The sequence below is a fragment of the Oncorhynchus nerka genome, linkage group LG20 (assembly GCF_034236695.1).
Source record: "Oncorhynchus nerka isolate Pitt River linkage group LG20, Oner_Uvic_2.0, whole genome shotgun sequence".
In the NCBI taxonomy this organism is placed as follows: domain Eukaryota; kingdom Metazoa; phylum Chordata; class Actinopteri; order Salmoniformes; family Salmonidae; genus Oncorhynchus; species Oncorhynchus nerka.
In genome coordinates this window covers 51,233,602-51,250,390 of record NC_088415.1, presented here as the reverse complement: position 1 = coordinate 51,250,390, position 16,789 = coordinate 51,233,602, and the positions used below count along the sequence as shown (strand labels likewise).

At 42.4% G+C, this 16,789-nt stretch overlaps 1 protein-coding gene across 2 annotated transcripts in view; it reads right to left on the bottom strand.

The window, feature by feature from the left end:
- The window catches only part of LOC115102718 (transcription factor E2-alpha-like), a 43,077-nt gene extending 27,233 nt beyond the window's left edge, over positions 1 to 15,844 (bottom strand). Inside the window, exons 1-4 of one of the 2 annotated variants that reach the window (XM_029622952.2) lie at positions 15,290 to 15,844; positions 11,332 to 11,424; positions 10,330 to 10,402; positions 2,702 to 2,775 (exon numbers count right to left, since the gene is read on the bottom strand). In XM_029622952.2, coding sequence (XP_029478812.1) covers positions 2,702 to 2,775; positions 10,330 to 10,402; positions 11,332 to 11,385 — 201 coding nt within the window. In that variant the 5' untranslated portion in view covers positions 11,386 to 11,424; positions 15,290 to 15,844. The remainder of the gene's footprint in view (positions 1 to 2,701; positions 2,776 to 10,329; positions 10,403 to 11,331; positions 11,425 to 15,289) is intronic. The other variant, XM_029622953.2, reaches the window with a different exon arrangement.
- Between the last annotated feature and the right edge of the window lie 945 nt (positions 15,845 to 16,789).

Genomic DNA, 16,789 nt, shown 5'->3' with positions numbered 1-16,789 from the left:
AAAATTATGTCACGGCTTTGACATAAGAGTGAATAGAAGGTGTACCCGTGGATGTATTTCAAGACCTACCTTCAAACTCAGTGCCCCTTTGCTTGATATCATGGCAAAATCTAAAGAAATCAGCAAAGACCTCAGAAAAAAAAATTCTGACCTCCACAAGTCTGGTTCATCCTTGGGAGAAATTTACAAACGCCTGAAGGTACCATAGTACGCAAGTATAAACACCACGGGACCACGCAGCCGTCATACCGCTCAGGAAGGATAGGCGTTCAGTCTCCCAGAGATGAACGTACTTTGGTGCGAAAAGTGCAAATCAATCCCAGAACAGCAGCAAAGGATCTTGTGAAGATGCTGGAGAAAACAGGTACAAAAGTATCTATATCCACAGTAAAACGAGTCATATATTGACATAACCTGAAAGGCCGCTCAGCAAGGAAGAAGCCACTGCTCCAAAACCACCATAAAAAGGCCAAACTACGATTTGCAACTGCACATGGGGACAAAGTTCGTACCTTTCCTGGTCTGATGAAACAAAAAATAGAACTGTTTGGCCATAATGACCATCGTTATGTTTGGAGGAAAAAGGGGAAGGCTTGCAAGCCGAAGAACACCATCCCAACCGTGAAGCACGAGGGTGGCAGCATCAAGTTATGAGGGTGCTTTGCTGCAGGAGGGACTGGTGCACTATACAAAATAGATGGCACCACGAGGGAGGAAAATCTGGTGAATATATTGAAGCAACATCTCAAGACATCAGTCAGGAAGTTAATGCTTGGTTGCAAATGGGTCTTCCAAATGGACAATGACCCCAAGCATACTTCCAAAGTTGTGGCAAAATGGCTTAAGGACAACAAAGTCAAGGTATTGGAGTGGCCATCACAAAGCCCTGACCTCAATCCTATAGAAAATGTGTAGGCAGAACTGAAAAATAGTGTGTGAGCAAGGAGGCCTACAAACCTGACTCCGTTACACCATCTCTGTCAGGAGGAATGGGACAAAATTCACCTAACGTATTGTGGGAAGCTTGTTGAAGTCTACCCGAAACGTTTGACCCAATTTAAAGGCAATGCTACCAAATACTAATTGAGTGTATGTAAATTTCTGACCAACCGTGAATGTGATGAAAGAAATAAAAGCTGAAAGAAATAATTCTCTATTATTCTGCCATTTCACATTCTTAAAATAAAGTGGTGATCCTAACTGACCTGAGACAGGGGATTTTTTACTAGGATTAAAATGTCAGGAATTGTGAAAAACTGAATTTAAATGCATTTGGCTAACGGTGCATGTAAACTTCCGACTTATACTTTTGTCTAGATAAAGGATTTGGACACCCGTTCAAATTAGTGGATTCGGCTATTTAAGCTACACCCGTTAATGACAGGTGTAGAAAATCGAGCACACAGAAATGCAATGTCCATAGACAAACATTGTCAGTAGAATGGTCTTACTGAAGAGCTTCGTGAATTTCAATGGTGGCACAGTCATAGGATGCCACCTTTCCAACAAGTCAGTTTGTCAAATTTCTTGCCTGCTAGAGCTGCCCCGATCAACTTAAAGTACTGTTATTATGAAGTTGAAACATCTAGGAGCAACAACGGCTCAGCCGGGAAGGGGTAGGCCACACAAGCTCATGGAACAGGACCGCAGATTGCTAAAATAAATAAAAATTGTCTGTCCTCGATTGCAACACTCACTACGAAGTTCCAAACGGCCTCTGGAAGAAACATCAGCACAAGAACTGTATGATGGAAGCTTCATGAAATAGATTTTCATGGCCGAGCAGCCACACAAGATCACCATGCGCAATGACAAGCCTCAGCTGGAGTAGTGTAAAGCTCGCCGCCATTGGACTCTGGAGCAGCGGAAAACGTGTTCCCTGGAGTGATATATCACGCTTCACCACCTGGCAGTCCGAAGAACGAATCAGGGTTTGGAGGATGCCAGAAAAACGCAACCTGCAGTAATGATAGTGCCAAATGTAAAGTTTGGTGGAGGAGGAACAAATGGTCTGGGGCTGTTTTTCCAATGTTTTGGGCTAGGCCCCTTAGTTCCAGTGAAGGGAAATCTTAACACTACAGCATACAATGATATTCTAGACAATTGTGCTTCCAACTTTGTGGCAGCAGTTTTGGGATGGCCCTTTCCTGCTTCAGCATGACAATACCCCCGTGCACAAAGCGAGGTCCATACAGAAATGGTTTATCGAGATTGGTTTGGATGGGCTTGACTGTTCTGCACACAGAGCCCAGACCTCAACCCCACCTTAGGGATGAATTGGAACGCTAACTGATCGACCAACATCAGTGCCTGACCTCACTAATGCTCCTGTGGCTGAATGGAAGCAAGCTCCCACCGCAATGTTCCTACATCTAGTGGAAAACCTTCCCAGAAGAGTGGCTGTTATAGCAGCAAAGGGGGGACAAACTCCATTTTAATGCTCATGATTTTGGAATGAGATGTTTGACAAGCTGGTGTCCACATACTTTTTGTCATGTACATTATTTTCTGTGCTCTTCAAATTTTATGTGGTGCTCCTAACTTTGTTAAAAGCGCCAGTGATATCAATGATTTGTTCTTTATTTAGAGCCCTGCTAGTCATATACAATTAGTAATATCCCCCATGTAAGAAAAACATGTCCATGCTGATCAGCGTGTAGTCACTGTATTGTACAGTATGAAGTGTGCAGTGTTCCTTTACCCGTCCCTGGTTGAAGGAAGAGCTGTTCTGTTCTCCTGATACCCAGGGGCCAGGACCGCTCCGCTCATCTATACCTAGAAGATGGAACGCACAGGGTTAGACCTGCTCACTCAGAACAATGTAAGACTGGAAAGGGAAAGGAGATGAGGGAAAGGGACCAAAACTAGTAGTAGACTGGTAGTCTTTCACCCAACTCCAAATAAACCCCTAGTTCCTAGTACCCTCCCAGAGCATTTGTAGGTTAGAGAAGTTGGAGATGTGACCAAAATGGAAAAAAATTCTACCTAGCCAATCAGAGGGCAAGGGGGATCCATTAAGATAATGCCAATACCCATCTTGTCCTTAATATCTACACCAGTACCTAGGGAGATAGGGGATATAGGCTAGAAGCCAATATGCAATGGAGGGTGACCCAGTTAGGAAGCACTGCTGCTTCCTCACTGGCTAGAAGTGATCTAAATAACCTTTGGCTGAGCGCTGCTACTTCAGCTCCCCGTGACAGCTCTGCCACCACACTGTCACTTAGTGTAGCTATGAGCTGTAGGAAGTTTGAATAATTAACACCCAGTATGAGCCTCCTACAATCATCCTCAACATTTGTCATTCTCCCACACTCCCCACTTCTGTCCATGGCAACGCAGTAGTTCGTATCCCCATCCCTTCACACCTCCCTTTGCATGACAGCAGTCTAAGGAGTACACAAATGACAGAAGGGACACACGTCATGCATGTTGTCCCTGGTCAAAGGATTTGCATTGAAGGGGAAGTAGGGAGAGCGATTTTAAAGACTGCCGAAGCAAAAATTCCTGCCCCCCTCCCCCTCTGTTTCCTCTCTTACCGCTACCCAGCATCTCTGGGGAGAAGCAGAGGCTTAATTGTGTGCTTATTTGCATAATCGTGCATATTAATGAGGCTTCGCTCTATGAATATTCATATTTTTGTTTTGTTGTCTAATAAAGAAAAAATGGAAAGGGGCGGAGGGGAGCAGGCTGGAAGCACGACTGGATCAGCCATCAAGGAGAATGATGGGTCCAGAGAGGAAAGAGCTGCTATATCACCGTGACAACTGATCTATAGGAGAGATGGCAGCAGAATCGCAGATGAAGGAGACGAGGGGTTTGTTGCCTCAACCTGACTGTCACTCTCCATGTCCAGCAGTAGAACAGACTCAGAGAGGACATGTACACAGAGGGATATGGACCAGTCCTTTCCCCTGCTGAAATGACACCAGTGTTTCCCCTAGACATTTCTTAGGTGGATCGCAAAGGCAACGATTAATGAGACAGCGCCCACAAATGATGAAATGTGCCGAATATTGTGGACCGATAAGAGGTTGGAATGATACTGTGAAAATGAGAATGCCCTTTTAGTTTAAGAGAGGTTTAAAAATAATGGCTGAAATGTCAGTCTTTTGGTGGGATGTAGTTTTGGCCTTACCATGCAGTGACTTGGTTAATAGACCAATAAAATCTTTAAAAAATAAATAAATAGATTTCCAAACCTCTCTGCCATTAACAGCTAATTCTCAGTTTTCCCCTCCCCACTCAGGACTGTCTGGGAGTGGTCTATCAAAATTCTTGCTTGAGAAATTGCCCTTTTCTAAGAAGCCCAGTTTGTTTTCAATTAAAATGGTCAAAAAGTAACAATCACAGTAAGGTACTTAATTATTAACCAGAAATGATTTGATAGCGATAAAAACGGCTGCAATGGACCATTAAATATCTCCATAACTCTATCGAGGGCTGCCAACAAACATTATCAGGACATCTTAATCTGGCATCCTGCTACTGAATCACGCCGGACCTTTATAAGCCACTCGCTCCCCCTCACGTCAACACCGTGAATAGGCGGCTAAAATATGGTCATCTGAAGAATGTGGAAGACTTAGCATAGCCACTGGGGTAGGAAATGAACATGGTGGGTATCTTTTACTGCTCTTTAGGAAGACAGATGGAAGGCAGGGGATATAGACCTGAACTGACACCCATGGAGATCCACAAAGGCACGGGGATAATAGGGAGCTCTGCAGGTAGCTAGGGCCTCACACCTCGGGCTATTCATGTGTTCTCCTGAGGAGAGGAAGGGTCTACAGGAAGTACGGAGAGAATGGAGAAGAGTGTGTCTGGAATGCATGGAAGGAAGCACTCTCCTAGACCTTCTGGGGTAAGTAGTAAGTAGCATCACAACTCTTATTGAAAGGTATTTTAAAATGGCAGGTCCAGGGATTTGGACTGCATTGAAATGTATGGACGGGGAGCTGCGTTTCAACCGGGGAGAAAAAAAGAGAAAAAGACGAAGAAAGTTTCACACCACACAAATTACGCGCATTGAGTGAGGGAGAGGGCAAGTGAGCAACTCTAATTTTAATGGTGTTTTACTTCACTTTCATGCATATTCATTAGGACCACATTTTCCTACTAATTAACAGATCTGCTGATTAGTATAAAGGAGAGAATAAGTGAGAGTCGTCTAAGTAGACTAGTTTGTTTTCCTCAAAACTTCAAATGGCTTCCTCCTGCAAGTCGTTACCATGACAGCCTGATATATGACAAATAGAACATCAGAGAAAACCACAGAGCTCTTGTCCACAGAACCCTGGTAGAAGAGAGGACCCAGTACTAAACTCCACATTCTAATTATACGGATTAATTTAACCAAGAATCTTGAAAATAGTTGGTCTACTACGTTACCAAGCCATTGCTGATGACAACAAACCTAAAAACACGAGGCAGGAACTCCACACCTTAACCTCTTTTATAGGGTTTGCCCCCCCCCAGGGATACTTCTGTGATTGAGTGAGTTAAGAGCGAGTGAGAGAACGTCTCAGCATGTTCGCTCAGAGAGCGAGAGGGTTGAGTCAGGCCAGACACATTCACTAGCGAGTCCCCTTTAAACCGGGTCTCACCACCCCTTCAAGCGAGGTTGGCCTATAATTACATCAGGAAGAGATACTGGAAATGGCCAGTCAGCCTGAGTCACACAAGCTATGAGGCTACAGGACCAATACACAGGGAACATGCAGGCACAAACACTTTGCTTTTATAGGATAATGCCCCGGGCACTGATTGGTGTACTGTCTGGTGTCTACACTTCCTTCCTTCCTTCCTTTCATCCCAGCCCTGTATGACAGAAATGTGAGTCAACCAGACATAATACATGATGCCTAATAAGTATTAAGGAGTGTGATTATGATTTAGGGAATGTCTACAATGGATACACAACAGTATCTTGTGTGTTATAGGATGTGTCTGAAATTATTAACCTCTGCGCACGGAACCCGGTAGCGGGATGAAAAATCGACAACATACGGTGATCGCTACATAAAGTCATATTAAACATTCATGAAAATACAAGTGTCTCACATGTTTCGAAAGCCTAGCATCTTGCTAATCCAACTGAGTTGTCAGATTTAAAAAAGGATTTACTGCGAAAGAATACAATGCGATTACCTGAGGATAGAGCTGCTACAAACTGCTATAAAATTAATTGTTTACCTTTGACGATCTTCCTCTGTTTGCAATCCCAATGCTCATTGTTACACAATGAATGGTCTTTTGTTTGATAAAATCCATTTTTATAGCTTAACACAAACATTTTGTGAACCGCTTGTGTCGTGAATTCCGTCTCATTCCATTTTTGACAACACATAGAGGTAAATACACACAAAACGTGACTTTTCCAATCACGTTTGGTTTCATTGCAATCAACTGGTTTGTTTGTAACACAACCAAACCTGATGGATCATTTTGCGGGACGTAATTGACTGAAAGAAACCGATTTGAAGACAAGTAATGACATCATTGTGCAATGATTTGCCCGCTGTTTCATTGATTGACTGTATTTTAACCCAATGACCACTGATCGTCTTGAAATCTAGCTGGGTAGATAGCCAATGAGCTGAGGTAACCAGAAATAGGTCATGTTTATGTGTTGGAAGACCAACCCATGTAGTAAACTCCGGCGTAAAGAGGTTCATTCGCCATTGAAAATTCATACCGGAAGGAGCAACGCATGTTGCGCACAGCATTGTTTTGGTAAAGCGCATATTCAGCTATTTATATATCAATCAGTATGGCGACTAAGTCAGGAAAAGCTAAATCTAAGTCTAGATATACAGATGTACACACAATTTTAGAAGAAATTGATCGGGGACAATTCATGTAGCGATTCCCAAATGGAGCAATATTTTTGAACGGAGAGGACATCGTTTTGGACTGGCAAGTTCTTCTCATGCTAATGCCGTTGTTTGAAATTAATAATATAAAATATTATTTGTGAAATCAAATAGCCTTATTTGAGGCTGTTGAGGGGAGGGCAGGCCACAACAATGGCCAAAGTGAAACAGAGACAGTAGATACAGCTGGTCTGTTGTAATATAATAAAGACAGTAGATCTAGCAGGTCTATAATAATATGATAATAATAATAAACCTTATGTTCCCTGTACTCTATATATATATATCTGTTTATTATACCTGTTGATACAGGGCTCATATGTGAAACTATTCTGACTGAACATTTTCTTTCACAGTGACACTGACTCCAAATGAGAGTCCCCAGTGCCAAGGTGTCCATCCCCCACTGAAGCTGGTACATCCAGCTCCTGCCACGAGTGGTGTTCATCTGCCCAAATGTATTTCTGCAGGCATGGATGTGCTATGGCACCTGGCATCAGCAGCATAATATTGTGTAGAGGACTGAGGGTCTTCCAAATATTGAAAGTGTTATTTTGTAAATGTATACATTTCCCCCCCGTGTTTTCCCTCCATTTGGGGAGGGGGGGGGGGGGGTGTTATAGAATACCATTTTGGTATTTTGTATATAGTTATTCCATTCAAAATGTATAACTTCACCAATTTGGCCACTTGGGTACATTTAGGCTACTTGTGTGGGACACCTGGGTGACTTGATAAATGTAAAATGATGAATGTCATGTAGCACACTCATTTGGGAAGTTAATCATTCTGAAACTTTGCACAAGTACTGTTGCCCGCTTGTGTTTTTCACTGAAATTGTCCCCATCATCCTATCTGAATGTTTGTTTTAATCTTGTTCATTTTAAAGATGATACAACAATAAAAAAAAGTATGTTTTTCTTCATTGTATTATCTAAACCAGATCTAGTGTGTTATATTCTCCTACATTCAATTCACATTTACACAAACTTCAGGGTGTTTCCTTTCAAATGGTACCAAGAATATGCATATCCTTGGTTCTGTGCCTGAGCTACAGGCAGTTAGATTTGAGTTTGTCTTCAGGCGGAAATTGAAAAAAGTAGGGGTAAGCTCTAAGAGGTTAATAAGAGCCAGTGTCATGATGCTGGGAGGACAATATTCAACACCAACTTGAAATTACAATTTTGAACATGATTAGGCCTGTTACTTTCCATATTGAAGTTATTTTATAATCATTCAAGTTCGACGCTACAAGCATATTCTGGACAATGGATCTTATGTTTAAAGCTCTGTTTGATCAAGTCTGACAGAGTATGCTTCTATACTGCACAAGGAATCCAATTCATGAGCAAATCTGATCAAGTTACTGAATGACCAAATCCAAATTTCCATTCACATGAAGGAAAGTTCCTAAAGAACGAAAAGTTCAAGTCCATGCAAAATGCATACGTTCCTCTTTTGCATTTCAACCCAAGCCAGAGTTTAAAAATACCAGTTCAGAATCTCAGTTTCTGGTTGCCAGTAAATGAAACTTGGTTGGAAGTTAGTTTACACCTCAAGGGTTTTGCACATAGACACCCAAAGTCAGAGAGAACTAGGGACGCATGACAATGACCGTTCCTACGGGTAAAGATCTCCCAAAGACGCAGATCTGTGATCAGCTTACCCTTCCCCAAAAATTTACCATAAAATCAATATCTTGGGCCAGGCTAAACTCATCCTAATCCATGACAGCACACGTCTAACCTTTTCCACTCTACAGGGACGAGCACCAAAAAAATACAAATAAACCACAGCTCATCTGAATCAAATCTAGAAAAAAAGGCAAGGCAGAGCAGATACTAACCAATGCTACCAAGGAGATGGTAGTGCAGATAGACTAGGAGCCTTCCCTTATAGAGCCTCTTCCTCCCCATTGTGAGAGTATGGGTGGGGGCTTCCTGGGTGAAATCATACACTAGGCCACATATGCTGCCTGCCTATCCACTTCTCTCTGCGGCCTAGGCCCTTTGTTTTGGCCTCTGATGAGCATTGTGGAGACCTGTGCTGAGGGCTGCCACACAATACCAGGAGCAGCCGTTGGATTGAGGACAGTAACGGCCTTTTTCTGTAAGTGTGCACCTTTTGTCGCCACAAAAGAAAATATAAGTGGCCCTCAAGCTTAGAGAAACACCATAGTTCGGTTTCCACGCTTCACCTACTCCATCCCTTTCATCTGATTTATGCTACTTCAATATCCTGTTTCTTTTCAGTTACAACCTGAAAATACCTACATCAACGGTTCAGGGATTCGAGGAGGGTGAAAGAAGGTGATTGGAGAAGGGCGGTGAAGGAAAATGATTGGCGGAGAGGAGAGGGTTGAAGAAAAGGTGGCTTGAGGCCGAGAGAGAGAGGATGCAAGTTGGATGTGGAGCATTTTTTATTTGACCTTTATTTAACTAGGCAAGTCAGTTAAGAACTAATTCTTATTTTCAATGACTGCCTAGGAACAGTGGGTTAACTGCCTGTTCAGGGGCAGAATGACAGATTTGTACCTTGTCAGCTCAGGGATTTGAACTTACAACCTTTCGGTTACTAGTCCAACGCTCTAACCTAACCTGCCACCCCATGGTTCTTGTGTTGATCTTGGATGGTTATCAACAAGAGGAGATGGGATCTATTGAGGGATGGTAGTTGGTTGGTTGGTTGTTTGGGGGTGAGGAGGAGTGAAGAATAACAGAAATAGTTCCCCCTTCCCCACAGGGTGAGAGATGGGGAATGTGGGGGTGAATAGGGTCACCCCCCTGTTTTAACACCCTCCGTAGAGTGTGATGGAGAGGCAGCAGCTGAGAAGGTGAGGACAGGGACACCTGGAGGGGGGCTGAGGCTGCTTCCTTTTCATTATGAACCTTATTAACAAACATCTGCAAGGAGAAGACCGGTGGAATCATATCCAATCCTTCGACCCATCTGTGGTAATGAAGGACAGTATGCCATTTCAGCCTATTTGGATTGATACAGCTACTGTGATTTGACCTCACTGACAACACTCCCTTCGGGGCAGTGAGAGGATGGACAGTGGGGTGGGGTCAGAGGTGGGAGAGTGGAGAGGGTTCTCAGAAGACAAATAAGAAAGTGTTGTTGAAAGGGCTGTATAACAGCCCATCGATGTCATGCTGTTCCTTAAAGACATATATAGGGGACCATTACAAAGCAATAACACCCTTAATGAAACAGCTTCAGATGAGATGTAGGGAAAAGGTGGATGTTGACCATTTTAGATCATATGGTCACATATGAAGACCATGTTGGTCAAAATGTTGTTGTACGATCACCAAGGTGACCTGAAGAAGACCATGTTAACTGAAATACTTAAATGATTGCACCATAATTAGGCTTTATTAAAAATCTATTTGGGAGCTGTAAGCATTCAGTGGGCATTCATTTTTGTATAAAAACCGAGGGCGGGTCTTACCGGAGCCTCCAAACTGGCTGCTGGCGAGAGTGGTGGGCCTGTTCTTCCCATTTGACACCGGTGGTGCAAACATCTGAAACAGAGACAAACACTGAGTCAAAAACATTCAACCAGAAATGGGGTGTACATTTTTTTTTTAAGTCCTGGGGCCATGTCCACAAAGCATCTCAGAGTTGGAACGCTAATCTCGGATCAGTTCATACAATCTTATTCATTATGATGTAAAAGTTCAACCTGATGCTAGAGAAGCACTGTGGATATGGGCCCTAAAGTTATAAAAAAAACAAAACAAGCACAAGTCTCCTTTTGACATCTATGTCTTGAGAAAAATGGCAAGCCCGTGGCAACCACTTCACTAAACTAGTCATCTTCATTAGACTACAGGACACCAAAGCTGCTCTTAATAGACACCAAAGTACAATTACAACGGTTACATTACACCTCTGATGTTACATGGTTTGGTGCTAGGCGCTAATTTAATCTATCTGATAGAAGGATTTAGTCGTTCTCAGTTACAACAGACTCCCGCAGCTGTCAACAGTGTGAAGCAATCTAAAAAAACATGCCAATGAGTTAGTCATTGACGCGAGTGACTCACAAAAACAGCCCAATAACAACACCGGCTGATTGATACCGTGCTATTCACTTTATGTACCAACCTTCTATACCAAACAATACAACAACAAAAAACACTTACTTTTATTATAGTTAAGAGACATTTTAGCAAATGGTCTTTGGCATGTCTATCTTTGATGGGTTTGGATTTATACACTTGTCTTGACAACAAAAGGTGTGTTGAAGTGTTTCTGTGTACATAAACTATTATCTAAAATAAAACATTTTACCAGTCTACGTTTTTCCCGTGCCCATCCCATTATAAGAGACTATGTGTATTCGACTACAAACAACCTATTATATACCCGAAGGAGCTGTTCTGGACAAATATATTCTAGTATTGGGAACAAAAATATTGCAGGGCTGTTGACAGCAAAGATGTCTTACCGCGCTGAAATCCAGCAGGTCGCTGAGCTCCTTGTCGGTTCCCACTGTAGCCATTCTCTGCTGCTGTCACTTTGGCCCTCGTAGTCTCAGCAACTGAGGGGAAGAGAGAGAGTGAGAGAGAGAGAAGTGATCTTTAGTGGGATAACAGACCAACTGGCAAGGTCTAGAGCTGGGTTGTCAAACTCATTCCATGTATGGCCAAGTGTCTGCTCGTTTTTCCCTTTCAATTTGTATCCAATTAAGATCTACACAACCGGGTGAGGGGAGTTCCTAACTAATCAATGACCTTAATTCATCAAGCTAACGCAAGGGGGGAGTGAAAACCAAGCATTTCGCTACACTCGCATTAACATCTGCTAACCATGTGTATGTGACAAATAAAATTCTATATGAAAACCCGCAGACACTCCGCCTCAGTGGAATGAGTGACACATGGTCTAGAGCAGGGGTCTCCAGCAGGTCGATCGCCAGCCACCAGCAGCCCACCTATGAGTAGCTCGCCAAACAATTCTGAAAGTACATGCAATTTTCACGCGTTGCAGGGTAAAAAAAAAAAAACTGTCATAAACAAAACCTTGCAAGTATCAGACACTGTTGGCTTCCAGCTAATATCTAATCAACACGACATCGTCATTATTCCACCCCAGGGGGGAGCCAATCCTAACAGAATATCTGCCCGTCTGTCTGTGTGGCGTGTGCATTTGTCAGTGTGTAGACCATTGATGCGATAACAGTCTAGTGGGTTGACAGAAATACCTTCCCCTCAATTAAATGTTAACTGCAAAGTAGGCTTACCTGGCAGAAGTATATCAGCAGTAAGTACATAAATCTGAATATATTATTTGTTAATTTGCATACTTTGCCATGAAATGAGTAGCAGCAGTAAAGCACCATTGCTAGAACGGCACATTCCTCACTCACTAGATGTAATTAAAGGGGAAGTACACTCAAATCTTCCCAAACTAAAAATAAATAGTCTTTTGATGTGATTTAAGAATTGGCATGGACACAGGACATCCATTTCCATTGTTTCTCTAAGAACAATAGACATTTTGAGTGGAAACTAAAAAAATCTAATATCAGGAAAAAAATAAAATTGAGATTTTTTTTGGGGGGGTATAAAACTGAATTTGTGTGTGGGCCAGGGCTCTCAAAGTAGCTCTCATGCTAGAAAAGGTTGGAGACTCCTGGTCTAGAGGTACAAATAGTTGAAAGACAGAAGACAAGAGAATCAGAGTGACAAAAGTGTGAAGTCAAATCTTAATCAATTGATTCCTGTGTCAAGGGTACATGTTCAGCATCAGGATTCAAATCCACCAACAAATGGCTTATTCAGACACCAAGATTTCTCTACAAAAAACCATTAACTTGGTTGCAACCACTTTTTACTGTGTGTTTAGACATCTCTTTGGAATGGATACTCCACATTACAATTCCCCTTGTAGAACATAAGTTCACATTTGGCAGAGCATGTAGGTGGTCAACGTGATAAGCAAACTTGTCTGAGACCTGAAGACTGAAGTTTGTTCCCTGAGCAAACAAGGGGCTCCCCACGCATAGGCTTTAGTTCAGTGGGCTAACAGTCTTGGGAATGTAAAAGTAAATCAGGTTTGATACCCGGTTGGCCATCATGGTGAAAATGTCACGAGCATCGAGTCAGCATGATATCACTTGCCTTCTGTATAGAATGACCAACAGTAGGGTTGGCAAAACACACAAAGCACCCTTTACACACACTTCAAAAGGCCAATAAAGGGAGAGGGATGGCACAAATATAGCCTACTAGTTATTTCACTGCTACAAGTTTCCTGCTCTGTTATTGAGTTAGATGACGCAACTCTTTCCCATTCATTTGGAATTGTGGCCTGCAGATTTGTGCTACATAGCTCAATCTACAAAACAGGTGGTGTGGAATCCCTTAAGGTATGGAAACTACTAGCAAACGTACACTCTGGGATGAACTACTGGTGATGCTTTAATCATTGGGTATTAGAGATTTTCAGAGCCTTTATCAAAGATCTAGTGTCACAAACTCTGGGCTTTCCCCATTCTAGCCCACATCAGTCAGCTATCTGGAGTATGGCCTCTGGTCTACCACAAAGCCAATACTCGCCTCTCTCCTCCTTCCTCAGCCCTGACTGCCTCTGCAACCTAAGAAACCAACCTGCTTCAAGAGTCGTTGTCAACAACAACAATACCAGCCTAGACATCAAAGGCCATTACACCCCATGAGTTTATCAAATAAAGGACCTAGTTGTTCTGTTTCACAACATTTCCCCGTTTGTACCAGATGAACATAACTCAGGTGTCAAGTGTTTTCCTCAAACTTCAGCCAGAGTAAAGTTTAGGCTACAAAATCTGTGTTCCAAAATCAAACACAATCATCTAAGTAGGCTAATGAACAGCTCAGGGCATCGACAAGCACTGGGTTCTGGTTGTGTGAAAGGATTTCAGACACATCAAGAACAAGAGTAGCCTGTGTGCTGAGCATCAGTTTTGTTGGTGATGGTGAGTGTGTCTTCCCTCGAGGGTAGCATCTGAAACACTACCAGGCAGGCAGCACCCCATGGCCAAGAGCCAACACACAAGAAAGTGCAAAGATAAGAGGGGGCCTCATGCAAAACTCAGTTTGGTAAACTTGTCACTGTGGGGAATGTAATCATGAATAGGCTGCATGATAGTTATGTAAGCCTTGTAACAAAAAGTATACTATAACCTACTTAGAATCACATAGTCAGGATGCTTTTGATGGACATGACTAGTATAAGGAGTACACTAACACATGCATTACTACTGAAAAGTAGTATGACCTTGTTGGTACAGAAAATCATGCTGCAGCAGACGTTCAACAGTTGCCCTACAGTCCTCTGCAAGTCCCATTTGCTGCGGAAATCTGCCAACTCCCTAAAATCGAAGTTCCATAATAGGCCCCACTGACGAACCCCCCCCCCCTCCCCAATACTTAGGCCTTCCCGGACCGCGAATCTAAATAGTTTTTGTGGATTTCGACGGAATCCCCCAAGTGCAGGTTTTACCATTGTCAGCCCATAAATTATTGTTCAGTCGGTGCGTTTGGGATGGGTGAGAAACCGGTTGTGAATTAGCTGTCGAATACACACGACTTCTCCGCTAGTCTGTTAGTCTAGAACACAAAGAGAGTCAGGCCCTGATAAAGTTTGTGATAACGGCTAGAACAATGGGGTAAAATTTGCTCTCCTTGCCTATTAAATTAAATGTGCATGATGGAAAAACGATAATAAAATGTGTCGAACCGTGTAAAGAATGTACATTGCTTATGTTCATGTTCACGGGGTTCAACGCGACAGAAGAGGGTGGGGGGAAGGAATTTACTGCCAAATGTGAAATAAACAGAGTGGAAAATGTTGAGGAGCACATAACTGGGAATTGAGATAAATTAGATCGTACGTGTATTATAAAATAAATATAAAAACAGCCTATTTGACCCAGAAAATAGAGGCATGCATGCGTGCCTTTCTGGGCGCAACTTTCCTCTACACCACAAAGTTTTCCACTAAATATTTAACCAAATTTCGAACCGTCTAAAAAAAAACATTTAGTCTGTTATTCCAAAAAATATTGATACAGAAATGCCAGTAGCATCACTACAATGATTTAGCCGTTCGAACTGGCATGTTAGTTTACTTTTAAAACTTGACAATGTTGTCCAAAGTGAACAAAGAAGTAACGTTATTTTCCGACAAGCCTGCAAGTAGCTGGCGTTACTGCCCAACTGCTGCATGCTCGCTCCCATGGCCCAGGCCGGACAAAAATTCAAGACCCCGTTTTCTCCGGGAGTGCTACTCACACAACTCATTATTATTATTATTATTATTATTGTTATTATTCGCTAAAGTTACACAATGCCCCCGCCAAACATATGCCGGTCAATATCATAATATCGTTCACAAATATACAGTGTGTGATGTGGTGTATTTACCTTTCAGTAACCTCTTTAATTATGTAGCATCCAACAGGGGGGGGGAGAACGCTTGTAGAGAGAAAAACAAAGTTGGGGATAGATTCCCTCTCTGTGCTCCGGACTGTAAAATGAAGAGCGAACGACGATATCGTGTTCTCCCTAACCCTTATTGGTTCGTTATAGAGTCCACGTCAGGAAAATGAGACAACGTTTCCAAATAGCTTCATCACTCTTGTGATATCTCAATCGATTATTTTAGTTGCGACAATTGTAACCATTTTATCCTCCGAGTAGACATGTTAACAGCCTCCACAATTGTCGGTTCCAAAAGAGTATCCCTCCGCGGCTTACGAGGATCGTAAAAACACCAGTGGTGTCCGATTTCAAACGCCCTACACTAAACACTGCCGTTTTCAATAAACATCCAGTAACACATCGATATGGAGATGCTAAAATGCTGTACAGCATCAGTGTTATTGTCGATGCATTAAAATTACATCTTTTTTAAATCGCAAACCATGAGAACTACGTCAATTTGCGGAGGGAGACTGCGGAAAACCGAATAGTGGCAGACCAGAAACAGTGTGAGATGGAACGATAATACAGCAGACGCACAACCAATGGTATGCCACGAGAATCTGATTGACAGTAAGAAAGTCCAAATATATATCGACATTGTTCGTTGGGCCTGCCTCCAAGGTTACCCCATCATGGACCCGCTATGGTCCGTGTTATGGACAGCATTTCATTTTAATAATGTGTTTAACTGCAATAACAGTGCATGATGCAGTTATTGGTAAAGGCTGAACTTGAAAACCATTGCAAAATATGTATCCTCATATTAGGTACATCAACAAGCCGTACATATATCCTATTTGCACAGGGCCTATACAATTCAGTCACAAATTCTGTAAAAACAACAACAACAAAACATGAATATAGGCTACTAAGATAATGCATGAAGGTTACTAGTATCCTAATCCATTTAGACCTAATGTGATCTACCAGCCCACCCTATCCTCCAACAAAAGAGTATTGCAGATTTAAGCACATAGATAGTATCTGTTAATAATAATCTAGCCTACCAGTATTAACATTTATTTTACACAAAATAATTAGAGGGGGCAGATCAGGGGTCAGGATTTCTGCATGTGTGTGTGTGTTTGTGTGTGTGTGTGTACGTGTTTGTGTGTGTGTCACTCCAAAGGCAGCATTGGACAAATGGCTCCACCTCAGTGGTGTGAAAGTGTGGTTAAAGAGGGGGTTTAAAAGTACAGGATACAGCAGCATTTGCCTTTTATATTGATCCTTTGTGAGAACAGCTTGTGAGCTAAGAAGTTTTCATCTGTCTTATATAAGGTTCACCGGGAGAGAATAGTGCACAGTGTTTTCTTCTGCAACCGATCTGGACCTGAAACAGAGGACTAACCATCCCTGGTGGCCCTAGCTTATGACTCAATATACATTGGGAGGTGAGGAATTAGTGGACAAGACCACAACAAGAATGTATAGCGTGGG